The sequence below is a fragment of the Microcaecilia unicolor genome, chromosome 1 (assembly GCF_901765095.1).
Source record: "Microcaecilia unicolor chromosome 1, aMicUni1.1, whole genome shotgun sequence".
NCBI classification, from domain to species: domain Eukaryota; kingdom Metazoa; phylum Chordata; class Amphibia; order Gymnophiona; family Siphonopidae; genus Microcaecilia; species Microcaecilia unicolor.
Window position 1 is genome coordinate 69,537,493 of NC_044031.1, and position 14,171 is coordinate 69,551,663.

Consider the following 14,171-nt stretch of genomic DNA (forward strand, 5'->3'; position numbering starts at 1 on the left):
AATTATCAATACTAATTGGCACTAAGATTTATGTGCACAACTCGCTAAGCATATTTTGTAACATGGTGTGCCTAAATTCTAAATCGCATAGTTGAAAAGGGCGTGACCATGGGTGGGGCGTGGGTGTTTCTAAAATCTGTGTGTGTTGTTATAGAATACACCCACTATGCGTCTAATTTAGGCATTGGGATTTATGCCAAGTAAAACATGGCATAAATGGCTGCGACTATGTTTGGTTGCATGGAGAAGTGCTCTGCGTTATTCTGTATAAGCCTATTCTGTAAAATTTAGGTGTACTTTACAGAATATACCTAGGCATATTTTTTTTCCGCACAGAATTGTCAGGCACCATATATAGAATCTAGTCCAGTTCGTACAGACAGTCTATACTGCTTCTCTTTTCATCTCCTGAAAATCAAGTAAGAGCCTTTTTGACTTCCTTTTCCATCAGAATTAGTGTACCAGTAACTCATGAATTTAGCATTAATCTTATTATTATTATTAGTTTTGGCAATATTATAGCTGAAGTGCAGTCTAGTTACAGATACGATAAAACACATATACATTCAAAACATTTCCTATCCAATTAAAATCAGGACTTTTATTAATATGGCAACTTCAGTAGCTGGAACCGAGGACAATGCTGGGCAGACTTTTACAGTCTAGGACCCACAAATGACAAGATGTATTCAGGTAGGCTGGAGTGGGCTTTTACAGCAACTCCAGTAGGTGGTACATAAGGATAGATTTGGGCGGATTTCTACATTCAGTGTCCCAGAAACTCCCAAGAAAGACGTGATAAAGTATATAATATCACATTCATTGCTGACTTAATCATGAATTGATAATGAGTATGACTGTTGGGCAGACTGGATGGACCATTCAGGTCTATATCTGCTGTCACTATGTTATTATGGTCTTTGCCTTGTAGTAATAAAAAGGGGGATGGGACTTAATATACCGCTTTTCTGTGGTTACAATCAAAATGGTTTACATATTATATACAGGTACTTATTGTACTTGCGACAATGGGAGGGTTAAGTAACTTGCCCAGAGTCACAAGAAGCTGCAGAGGGAATCAAACCCAGTTCCCCAGGATCAAAATCCGCTGCACTAACCTCTAGGCTACAGGTCCCAGGGATCTGTTGTAAGCCTAATGGTTAACACAGGGAGCTGAGAAACTGGGGAACTTGGTTCAAGTCTTGCTGCAACTCCTTCTAATCTTGTGCAAGTTACCCAGGTATAAGAACTTATGCGCTGGACTATACCACCCCTATGATCAGAGATAATAGCAGGCAAATATAAGCACTCTATTATCTCTGATCATGGGGGTAAAAGTCTGAGGCACAATCCTCCCGCACTTGTTTGATAGGACCGGACTGTCAAAAGCCCAGACCTGTCAAACACAGGGGCTTTCTCAACTGCAAGGCCTCCATATGCCCCCCTGAGCCCCCCCCCCAGGACAGCGACATGGGGACTGGAGGTCTGGTGGACATCCAGTCTCCCTGACCCCCCCCCTCAAAACAGGGGCACGGGGGGGCTGGAGATCTGGTGGATCCCCTAGTCCCCTCACACAAAAAATATAAGGCACTGGTGGCCCAGTAGGCTGCAAGCCAACCCCCCCCCCCCCCCACCCCCACCCCATCTAGTGATGTAGTGGCTCCCTCTCTCCCCTGTACCTTTGTGGTGGAGAAGGGGGTAGCACACTTCCTCCTCTTCAGCGTCGCTGTCAAAATGACAGCGCCCAGCCAGGATGGACTTGGCAGGGCTGGGTGCCGCCATTTTGAAGGCGTTGCTGAAGAGGAGGGAGTTTTGTACTTCCTCCTCCACCTCAAAGGTACAGGGGGGTAGGGGCTGCTAGACCACCAGGTGGGGGGTGGGCTTGTGGCCCATTGGTAACCAGGGCCTTATTTTATGGGTGTGAGTGGGGGTTAGGGGGGGCTGGAGATCCACTGGACCTCCAGGCCTCTGTGTCGGGGGGGTCAGGGGGACTGGAGGTCCGCTGGCTTGGGGGGGGGGGGGGTCGGGGCTGTAATCACTAAGGATTGGGACAGATGCTGTTTTCAAGTTTTGAGTCAATTGGATTTTCTCTCTTAGCAGCAGGAATTTGCTCTGCTTGTATGCACCCATGCTCCACTTTTTCATTTTCACCATGCTCCCAGAGGGTCATCAAGTTCAACCTTCTTTTGATTGCCTGACAGCTTTATTGACTGTTTAACCAGAGCAAGGCAAAAGGTCACTGGATATTGACAGCTAATGCTTCAAGACCGGGAAACAATTTCCCACTTCCCTGAAATCTTGTGATCAGCTCAGAATCATTCTGCTGTGCTTTTCTGTGATTCAGTGGCATAGCCACATCTGATTTGGGGGGAGGGGGAAGGTTGGCTACAGTTAACATAGGTGGGCACTAGGCATGCAGGTCCAACCAAGGAAGGGCTGATGGCTCTGGCTGGTGTTGCAGATCTGCTACTTTCCGGTCAAACTCCACCCCCCCCACACCTTCTGGATAGGGTGCAGTAGCAATCACTAACAGAGGCAGACAAAGCAACTCAGTGTACTAGGCAGGCCCTCACTCAACTGCACTGTTGTGCTAACCTCTGCGGCCAGTATATGAAAGGTAAAGAGAGCAGTGGAAGAGCAGGAATCAGTGTGCATGCACAGGGGCAGGCCCTCACACAGCCACACTCTTGCATTAATAGCACCCGGTAGGAGTGTGGAAAATGTTCTACCTTAGTAATGTATTTTAATAGTAGGTTAGAATTTAGTAAGTATGACCACTTTTCTGAATGTGTATTACTTCACTGTTTAACTATAAAGAACAGGGTGATCAGAGTGTTAAGTGATCTAGGGACCTTTAGGAATGGAAAAACATTGTAAGCAGTGGCGTACCAAGGTGGGGGCGGTCCGCCCCGGGTGCACGCCGCTGGGGGGGTGCCGCACGCCTTTTGGCCAAGGCCGCTCGTTCCCTCCCTGCTGCTCCCTCTGCGCGGAACAGGTTACTTCCTGTTCCTGGGCAGAGGGAGCAGCAGGGAACGAGCGGACTCTGAGCCGACAGGCGCGCGGCACCTCCCCAGCAGGTAAAAATGCACCTGGGGGGGGGGGTGTAATTTCACCGGGGGGGGGGGGGGGCATTGGCGATCTGCCCCGGATGTCAGCCAGCCTAGGAACGCCACTGATTGTAAGTCATTTGTATCTTAACTTGGGAGCAATTTATGACTCCAATATATTATGGATAATCTGATTATGAGTTTTAAACTAATTGAGGAGGCTGAGGGTCTGCTGCACCTGCTCAGAACTGTACATTAGCTCTGAGTTGTGGAAGAACTGCTCTATGTAAACGTCATTGGACAATGTCATTTTTGTGGTTTATTAATTCTGCTGTTTATGGAGAATGCCTATTATAGATAAGCAACTTTGCTGTCTCAGAACTAGCCCTAGTAGTGCACAGATATTCTCCCACATATTTATGCCTGCTCTGAAAAAGGTATAAAACGTACATTGCAACGCCAGCCAAACTTTTATCTAAGCTATGACCCTAGAATTGCATATGCACAGATCATGTAAAAATATGCATGCTGTTGATGACACACATACTTGTATCATGTATACATACCCCTATGTAGTTGTACATCCATAACTGCATTCTAGTGTGGTCATCATTCTAATCAAGTTTAAAGAACATGTTAAAAAATAAAACCTCCTTGGGGTTGTCGAAGTGCTCAACTACCGCACTTTGACAGTGAAACTTTGTGTTTGAAATGAACCCTGTGTCTTTCAGGACCGATGAAGTGTAACTATGCTAGTGGAGTGACGCACATGTAATCCATGGGGCAGCGAGAATGACTGGCATTACAATAGTGACATTTTCCAATTCAAGAAAGACATTGAGAGGTTTAGTCTTAGAAGGAACTTGGCTGGCAAGTGAACTTTTATAACTGGAATAAGATGCTTGGGGAAGTGGAAAGAAAAGGTAGAATAAAAATGAATTGCTCCCTCCAGCACACACAGCAGTATGAGGTATTGCGCTTCCCATGTATAAGAGAACACATTCATTGGGGCGTAACTGCTTCCTCTTAGGGATAATATTCTTTTTTTCTTTATTTATGACACTGTGTTAATGATGGTACATTTCTGGTTATATGGCAGCTGAGAACGTGGATCCTGAGACAACGCCTTACTTAGAGATTGCAAATCAAAAAGGGCGATCGCTTACAATGCCACCAGCAGAAAAAAAAGTAAGTAGTGTGTAAAATGTATATGGAGTTCCATGGATGATGAAGCAGCTAACCAACTAGGTGCAGACACTCTAAATGCAGCTAATACTGTACAATGAATATTTTAATATTTTTTCTCAGTTCTATATAATATGTGTTCTAACTCGTATGTCTTTTTCTAGTTATGTTATTACTGTCATTTGGTAGTAGATGTCTGTTTATTATCAGGTAGGTCAACTCATTGGGGAACAGCTTTCAGACAAAGAACACTTGTAAATCAGCGTTTCTGCTGAGTTCCTCAGGGTTCTACTTTATCACCTGTATTATTTAACATCTTGTAAAGTCCCTTAGCCACATAAGTGTTTATATTTTTATTTATTGGGATTTATTTACCACCTTTTTGAAGGAATTCACTCAAGGCGGTGCACAGTAAGAATAAATCAAACATGAGTAATAGACAATTACAGCAGTAAAAATATTCAAATAACAATACAAAGTATGGCATATGTCAACACAATAAGTAATAGAGCATTTTAATTGACAGTAAAGGGTATAAGCAAAGATGTAACATATAGATAGGTAAGAGAGTAAGAGGAGTTAGAAAGTAAGGTGACTAATTTAAAGAAAGGTGCACATGAGGTTAGAGAGGTGATTAACTACCACTACTAAGTAATTATTTATATAGCGCTACTAGATGTACGCAACGCTATACACATTATATGCAGGTACTTTCTCTGTCCCTATGTATGCTGATGATATTCTAATGGTGGCAGATACTTCAACTTTACATCCAGATTTGAGACTGTTGCAATCCTGTTTAGACAAAGCATCTACTTGGTTAAAAGCACATCAGTTAGTCTTAAATATTAATAAATCAATTGCATGTTGTATTACTACATTTAGTTATTGTCCAAATATTAAGCCTCTTAGCAGTTGAGGCTATTGAACTGGTAGTTTCTTTTAAATATTTGGGATCACTTTATCCTATATAATAAAACGCACCTCCAATGTTCTGAAGCTGGCAGCATGGACAAAAGCCTTGAAGCATTCGTGCTTCTTCTGTACCAATCTCCTCACCCAATCACAGCACAGCGCGAGAGTCTATAAGTGTCAGAAGGGGGCGGATCAACTGGGCAAGGACCTACCATGCTTTCTGCCACAGAGGAGGAGTGAGGGCACACCAGTGTTAAAACAAGAGCAGTTTTCCGCTTTTCCTTGTTTTTGTTGTTACATTTGTACCCCGCGCTTTCCCACTCATGGCAGGCTCAATGCGGCTTACATATTATATACAGGTACTTATTTGTACCTGGGGCAATGGAGGGTTAAGTGACTTGCCCAGAGTCACAAGTTGCTTGCCGTGCCTGAAGTGGGAATCGAACTCAGTTCCCCAGGACCAGAGTCCACCACCCTAACCACTAGGCCACTCCTCTCTGCAGTTGACAGTCAGCCACAGTTCCCCTCCTCTCTCCCTCCCTCCTTGCCTCGGCATTCAGCTCATGCGACTACCACCGGACAACAGAATGTGGATGACGTCAAGGGCGGAACACCTATCATAGGGACGTGTATGCTAAGAAGGGAGGAGGAGCGTCAGGAAGGATCACTGCACTGCCAGGCAGATGCATGAGGGATCAGGAGGAGAAGGCAGCAGGGATCATTTATTTTCAGTGCAGCAGGGAGGAGAGGAACATCGCTGGAATGAGAAGAACATTTTTTCTATGTGTTCGTCGCTGGGTGGCTGTAGGGAGGGCAGGGGAGAGAACATACTCGCTGGGTGGCTGAAGGGGGGGGGCAGGGGACACAGGATAATCGCTGGGTGGCTGGAGGGGGGCAGGGCACAGACAATCGCAGGATGGCTCGAGGGGGGCAGCGCACAGGGAGAATTGCAGGGTGGCTGCAGGGGGGCAGGGGACAGGAGAATCACTTGATGGCTGAAGGGGGGGGCAGGGGACACAGCATAATCACTGGGTGGCTGAAGGGGGGCAGGGGACACAGGATAATCGCTGGGTGGCTGGAGGGGGGCAGGGCACAGACAATCGCAGGATGGCTCGAGGGGGGCAGCGCACAGGGAGAATTGCAGGGTGGCTGCAGGGGGGCAGGGGACAGGAGAATCACTTGATGGCTGAAGGGGGGGCAGGGGACACAGCATAATCACTGGGTGGCTGAAGGGGGGGCAGGGGACAGCATAATCACTGGGTGGCTGGAGGGGGGCAGGGCACAGACAATCGCAGGATGGCTCGAGGGGGGGCAGCGCACAGGGAGAATCACAGGGTGGCTGCAGGGGGGGGGGCAGGGGACAGAGGAGAATCACTGGATGGCTGAAGGGGGGCAGGGGACACAGCATAATCACTGGGTGGCTGAAGGGGGGCAGGGGACACAGGATAATCGCTGGGTGGCGGGAGGGGGGCAGGGCACAGACAATTGCAGGATGGCTCGAGGGGGGGCAGCGCACAGGGAGAATCACAGGGTGGCTGCAGAGGGGGCAGGGGACAGAGGAGAATCACTGGATGGCTGAAGGGGGGCAGGGGACACAGCATAATCACTGGGTGGCTGAAGGGGGGCAGGGGACACAGGATAATCGCTGGGTGGCTGGAGGGGGGCAGGGCACAGACAATCGCAGGATGGCTCGAGGGGGAGCAGCGCACAGGGAGAATCACAGGGTGGCTGCTGGGGGGGCAGGGGACAGAGGAGAATCATTGGATGGCTGAAGGGGGGCAGAGGACACAGCATGATCGCTGGGTGGCTGAAGGGGGGGGACAGAGGATAATCGCTGGAATCACTGGGTGGCTGCAGGGGGGCCAGGGGACAATTTTCTGGGTGCCTGGAGGGGGGCAGGGGAGAGAGGACAATCAGACACACTCTCACACACACACACTCGCACGGTGCTGCCAACCATGCACAGGGGGGGAGGGCCAGGGGGTCCAGAGACCAGAGGGGAGGGGAACACAGTGGAGGGGGGCAGGGGAGAGATGACAATCACACACAGTCCCACCCAGTCTCACTCTCTCTCTCACACACACACACTTGCACGGTGCTGCCAACCATGTAGAGGGGGGAGGGGCAGGGGCCCTGAGACCAGAGGGGAGGGGAATGCAGAGGGGGGAGGGGATCCTCAGACCAGAGGGGAGGGGGAGGTATCTCTGTCACACACACACACACACTCTCTATCTCACAGTCACTGTCTTTCTGTCTCACACTCTCACACAGTCTCTCACACTATATCTGTCTCACACCGTATCACATTCACTCTCTATGTGTCACAGAGTCACTCACACACTCGGTCTCACAGAGTGTCTGTGTATCGCACACATACTCTCTCACACTGTCTCACAAACACACTCTCTCTCTCTCTCTCTCTCTCACACACACTCTCACACACACTGTATCTGTGTGAAACACACTCTCACACTCACTGTGTCTCATACGCACTCACACACACTCTCATTCAAACACATACACTCTCATTCTGACACACACACACTCTCTCTCTCACAGACATACTCGCACACAGACTCACTCACTCTCTGTCGCACACACACATTCGCACATTTACTGTCTCTCACACACTCACTCTCACACACACTCTCGGAAACATACACACTCCGAGGAAAACCTTGCTAGCGCCCGTTTCATTTGTGTCAGAAACGGGCCCTATTTACTAGTATATATATATATATATATATATATATATATATATATATATAATCAGTTAACATTTTCAGAGCACATTTCCAGTGTTTTGAAAAAAGAATTTTATTTTTTGTTTTAAGACAACTTTGATCAATCAGGTCTTTTATGGATGAGCAAGCATTGCGTACACGTATGCATTCTTTTGTAATATCAAGACTGGATGATGGTAATCTTGTCTACATAGGTCTGTGAAATGGTCATCTGAAGAGATTCCAAACTTTGCAGAATGCTGCAGTGCGTTTGTTATTCGAGCACATTATAAAAATCATGTTACACCTCTATTTATAAAACATCATTGGCTGCCGATAAAATTTAGCATTGACTTTAAAATTTTGGTGATTGCACATAAAGCACTTTGGGGCCCTTGTACTAATCAGCGGTAAGCCCATGCCCCAATCTGGAGCTACTGCCAACCCAACTCAGGCGCTGGCAGTAGTTCCACCCCCAGCACAGTGCATTTTCGATGCTAGCGGAAATATTCAAAACATATTTCCACAGGGGGTTACCTGGGGGTAATCGGGCAGCGGCGCACTACCCAGTTACTACCGGGTTAGCGCAGGAGGCCATACCGCCACCTCAATGGGTGGTGGTAACTGCTCCTCCCCACATGGCCACACAGTAAGAGCAATCTTACCCGCATGGCCATGTCTTTTTTTCAGCCTTTTAACCCGCTGTGATAAAAAGGGCCTCAGCGCACAGCAAAAACAGCCCCTGCTGCTAGTGTAGGGCCCTTTTTACCACAGCTTAGTAAAAGGGCCCCTTAATAATTCTTCACCATCTTATATAGAGGCTTACTCTACTTGGTACGTATGGAACTGCCAAGGACACTAAGGGGCTCTATTCAAAGCATTTAGACTTACAATCTCCCATGGGCTACTTTGAAATTTTGTAAGTAGAATAGACTACTTAGATTTATTTTAGATCTATTAGATTGTAAGCTCTTTGAGCAGGGACTGTCTTTCTTCTATGTTTGTGCAGCGCTGCGTACGCCTTGTAACGCTATAGAAATGCTAAATAGTAGTAGTAGTAGTAGTAATCTTTAGTGGACAATAGAATGGTAAATCCTCACATATCAAAAGCGAGATTAGCATCGACACGAGATAGTGCCACCTTCTGTGGCCAGCCCCAGCCCTCTGGAATAAGCTTCCAATTGCAATGTGAAATGAAGTTCCATTAATTAAATTTAAAGTACTACTTAAAACCCATTTTTGTACAATAGTGTTTAATCTTCCTGATTGTTGAATAGGGATTGGTGTTGAAGGACTTATGGGGATGTGATTTTTTTGTTTTTTTTTTATGATTGGATTCTTTTCTATCATATTTTTGCCATTCTTTTCTAATTTTAATACGATTGTAAACGGCTGTGACTGTTTTATTAGGGAAGTGGTATAGCAAATCTTTTAGTGCAAATCTGTTTTTATTTAATTGTACCAAATCAGGAACAATAGCAGCTGATGTATATGAAAACGTGAACAATTCAAACATTTTCCCAAGTAGAGCATTCATAGAAGAGAGCTTGGGTTCTTATAGCCCTCTACAATAAATTGGGAAATAGCTATTAACCCATCTATTCCCAATCCCCTCCTACATAGCAAATCTTTTAATAAACATAACATTACTTGCAAGCTTTACATGAATTTTCAAAGGGAAAAATTTCATTTTGAAAACTGACTTTGGAAAAGACGTGGCCAGATTTGGACCTATACACTCTTTATATGTAAACTTGTGCCCACATTTAGGAAATAAAAAAAGGAAGGTTAAAGCTGAGAGCCTTGTAACATCTACTGTAGTAGTTAAAGGCCCTATGGACAAGCATGTTCAGTGCTTGCAAGGTAGATTAGTGACTCAGCTGGTAATATCTGGTTTCTCAGGTTTATCTGAAGTAGAGGAGTGTGGTAGCCGTGTTAGTCCACTCTTAAGGTTATCAATAGAAATCAAACAAAATAAAACATGGAAAAGAAAATAAGATGATACCTTTTTTTATTGGACATAACTTAATACATTTCTTGATTAGCTTTCGAAGGTTGCCCTTCTTCGTCAGATCGGAAATAAGCAAATGTGCTAGCTGACAGTGTATATAAGTGAAAACATTCAAGCATTACTATGACAGTCTGACAGGGTGGGAGGATGGGGGTGGGTCGGAGGTATGCATGGGGACATCAAAGCATATCATTGATATTCTAACAGGATGGGTGTGGGTAGGTGAGGGGAGGGTGATCAACAGAGACATACAGCTTTATGGTTTATAATGGGCTAGGAACTTCCTACCCACCCCCATCCTCCCACCCTGTCAGACTGTCATAGCAATGCTTGAATGTTTTCACTTATATACACTGTCAGCTAGCACATTTGCTTATTTCCGATCTGACGAAGAAGGGCAACCTTCGAAAGCTAATCAAGAAATGTATTAAGTTATGTCCAATAAAAAAGGTATCATCTTATTTTCTTTTCCATGTTTTATTTTGTTTGATTTCTATTGATAACCTTCAGGTTTATCTGGAGCTTCCCCAAATTGGGGGGAAGAGGGTGGCCCTCCCCTTCCTCCACCATGGAGGAAGTTTAAGCACTGGCGTCCCTGACGAAAATTTGTTTTGAAACGTAAGTTTCTGTAGGACCTGGATGTGAACAATTTTCAGGAAAATGCCTTTAATATTCTGCTAAATGATGGAGACAAACTATTCAAGACTCAGATAAGTTTTTCCTGTTACCCTCTATTCAGTGCTGCTTTGTACCCAGTTCTCTAAGTTAGATTTTTTGATTTTTGTTTGCACACACACATTTATTAACAAATTAGAGTGATTTAGTTTCACATAAAAAAAACAGGGAGTTACACATAAGAGAGTAAAAAATGATGCTTGAAGCGTGCTAGTGTCAGTGAGCCGCATTGCGGCCAGACTCGGCTGTGGCTACACCCCATACTGATCTCTCTCTGTGTACTCCTCACTAATATATGAAGTACAAAACATCTGGTACTGCAGTTAGTAAAAAGGTGTTTGTCCTCACAAACTTCATACACCTAAAATACAGAGCGTGGGATTGGATGTATTTTAGACATTGAGATGTGCCTTTTCTGAATTTCAAAATTAGGATGTTTCCAGGCATATCCAAAGAGAATCAAAGGAGGATGAAGCAATTCCTGTTCCTAAGACCTACTGTACTTCAATTAAGAGCTTTATTCTCCCTTAGGTTTCCTTGTAAATGCATAATCAAGGTCAGAGATGTTAAGTGTGGGTTGTTGTTTTTTTTTAATCCTCCCAATGTGGCATCTTAATGTCCTGTTATACTTAGTATTGAGGTTAAATTGCTACTTTTCTATTTCCTATGCATTCATTTTTCTTTTTCTTTTCTTCTCTTGAACCCCCTCCCCCTTCCATTTCTTAATTGGACTTTTCAACGTTGTTGCTTAATTATTTAGTTGATTTTGCTTTCCTTAAGTCCAATTTTAACTGCAGTTTTAAAAAAGTTAATGAATGTCTTTTTTGACTCTGTCTGTCCTCCTTTCTTAGTATTAAGCAGACCATGGCAGCTTCGTCTACTCATAACCCATCATCTTACTCAGTTTGGGAGGGATAGGTACTAGGTCTTCACACTAGTATTTATTTTATTTGCTTGAATAGTTAGATTGTGCTGTATTTCTAGGTATTGAGTGCACTTGCCTTCCTATTTTATGGATTTCTGTACTGGGGCTTAATGAGTGTGACCTTTTTTCCTTTTTATCTAATTAGGCTTTACTGTTTTGGATATTTTTTAGCAAGATGACTCTTGGATTTTATAATATACAAACTGTAAATAAAGAGCTCTATCCCAAGAGAAATAAGACAACTCATTAACTATCTGACCTTTCGCTAGATGTTGAAATCAATTATAGCCAAAATCTTTCTCCTCACCACTACTTTTTCAAGAATGTTCCTTTTAACTCTTACAGTTTTCATAACATGTATTATACATTAACTTGTACTGTTTATTACTTATATAAGCTACATAAAGCTGAATACTATCTGAATACAATAATTGTATTCAGATAGTGTGGGATACAAGTATCAAATAAATAATCTGATGCCAAAGATGATGCCAAAGAGACAAATGAGCTTTCTTTTGAACTGATAGCTGTAATATCTTTGTATATCTTAATGATCAAAGCTGTTTTATTAGTGGAAATCTATTTAAGAAGAATTTTCATAGGGTTTTTAAATCTTTTTTTTCCCCCCATTTCTTCAGTTATATGGTAATTTTCCAGGATTGTTCTTAGTTTTCATTCCTAAGGTGAATATTGCTTTTCATTTGAATCAGGAGGTCTATATTATGCCTGGAGCCCAATTCTTCTAAGAGTGATGTAAAGAGCTGCTTTAAAATTTTAGGTGGAGAGGTTTTAACACTTCTGGAATTCAGAGAAGTTATTGTTTTGGGCAAACATAAAGGATATGCCATATTCCAAAATTCCCATTACCTGATGGAAAAAAATGTTGTATCTTTGATGCTTACAAGGAGAGGAGATATTCATCCTTAAGCTTTGCAAGAGCTCATTCAACAAGTGCTGTAGCAACTTCAAGACAGAGAAATTGGGTATATTTGTGGCAGAGATTTATAAGGCTGTCACTTGTAAGTTGGTACATACTTTTACAAAACTTGAGCATATTGACTTGTGAGTATCAGTGATCTCCCCTTGGCACACACCGGCAGAATCATGATTGACGGCACATCTCTTTTACCCAGTAATTCGTCCTTCGTCAGTGTAGAACAAACATGCTGATGTAAAACCTATCATTTCTACAGCGGAGTGGAGGAGTAGCCTAGTGGTTAGAGTACCAGGCTGACAACCAGGGTAGCACAGTTCAAAATCCATTTATTTTCCTTGTGACCTTGGGTATGTCACTTAACCCTCCGTTACCTCAGGTACATCCGTAGATTGCAAGCCTTCTGGGGTCAGGGAGATACCTAGTATACCTGAATGTAACACCTTGAGCTTTTACTGAAAAATATGTGAACATAAATATAGTGCTACTAGATGTATACATTGCTATCAGAGTGAGTATGCATGACATTGGTTCCCAAACCTGGTCCCAGAGGCACCCCAGCCAATTAGGGTTTTAGGATATCCACAGTGAATGTTCATCAGAGAGATTTGCACGCACTGCCTCCATTGCATGCAAATGTCTCTCGTGAATATTCATTGTGGATGTCCTGAAAACCTGACTAGCTGGTGTGCCTCCAGGATCATAGTAACATAGTAGATGACTGCAGAAAAAGACCTGCACGGTCCATCCAGTCTGCCCAACAAGATAAACTCATATGTGCTACTTTTTGTGTATACCCTACCTTGATTTGTACCTGTCCTCTTCAGGGCACAGACTGTATAAGTCTGCCCAGCACTATCTCCGCCTCCCAACCAACAGCCCCGCCTCCCACCAACAGCTGTGGTACAGACCGTATAAGTCTGCCCAGCATTTTCCCCGCCTCCCAACCACCAGCCCCGGCACAGACTGTATAAGTCTGCCCAGCACTATCCCCGCCTCCTACCACTGGCTCTGGTTTGGGAACCACTAGTGTAAGAGATTGTGAACTTGCATTGGGTTCAATGTGGGATTTTTGCTCATATTGGGGTCCTTTTACTAAGATGCGCCAGCATTTTTAGCATGTGCTAAAAAATTATCACACACTAAACGCTAGAGATACTCATAGGAATATATGGGTGTCTCTAGTGCCGTTGTAAAAGACCCCTATTCTGACATCTGCAATTGTCTCTCTCGGTATTCTTGTGCTTACAGTATTACTGGGGAGGAATAGCAGAAGGGGTCCTGGGATGAAGGAGGCATCGTGGGAATTCTTCCAAAGAAGATCTATGTTGAATGGCAGTGCCAGGAAGTGTCACTGCATTTTATATGGCCCAGACAAGACACGAGACTAAGAGAAACAGAATTAGCAGGCATGAACAGTGCCATCTTATCCTGCCTTGGGAACCTAGAACCGAAAGACTTTTTGAGGGGAGTCACCTTGAATGCTAATAGGATCAAAAAATGGAGGGATCCCCTTTCAATGCCAACAACATGATTTGTACTGCCCTACCCTCTCTCCCATTCAATTCTAAGGGAGTTGCAGGTTTTCTGTTTCTCAGCAATAAATTTGAGCAGCTGAGCATCACTTACAAGGGGACCAGTGCATCCAGATTAGAGTAAAGCTAAAAGATGATTCTTATGACTTCATTATTCCCTTCCTGTCTGAAAATGTTCTTAGAATTGTAGTGTATATGATAGAACTTGTGCATATAATTCC

The 14,171-nt window shown here is 44.2% G+C and overlaps 1 protein-coding gene across 2 annotated transcripts in view; it reads left to right on the forward strand.

Moving 5' to 3' along the window:
• NUB1 (negative regulator of ubiquitin like proteins 1) overlaps window positions 1-14,171 on the forward strand; it is a 113,473-nt gene that overhangs the window by 53,816 nt on the left and 45,486 nt on the right. For both annotated transcript variants that reach the window (XM_030198193.1, XM_030198202.1), the window contains one exon: window positions 4,147-4,235. In XM_030198193.1, coding sequence (XP_030054053.1) covers window positions 4,147-4,235 — 89 coding nt within the window. The remainder of the gene's footprint in view (window positions 1-4,146; window positions 4,236-14,171) is intronic.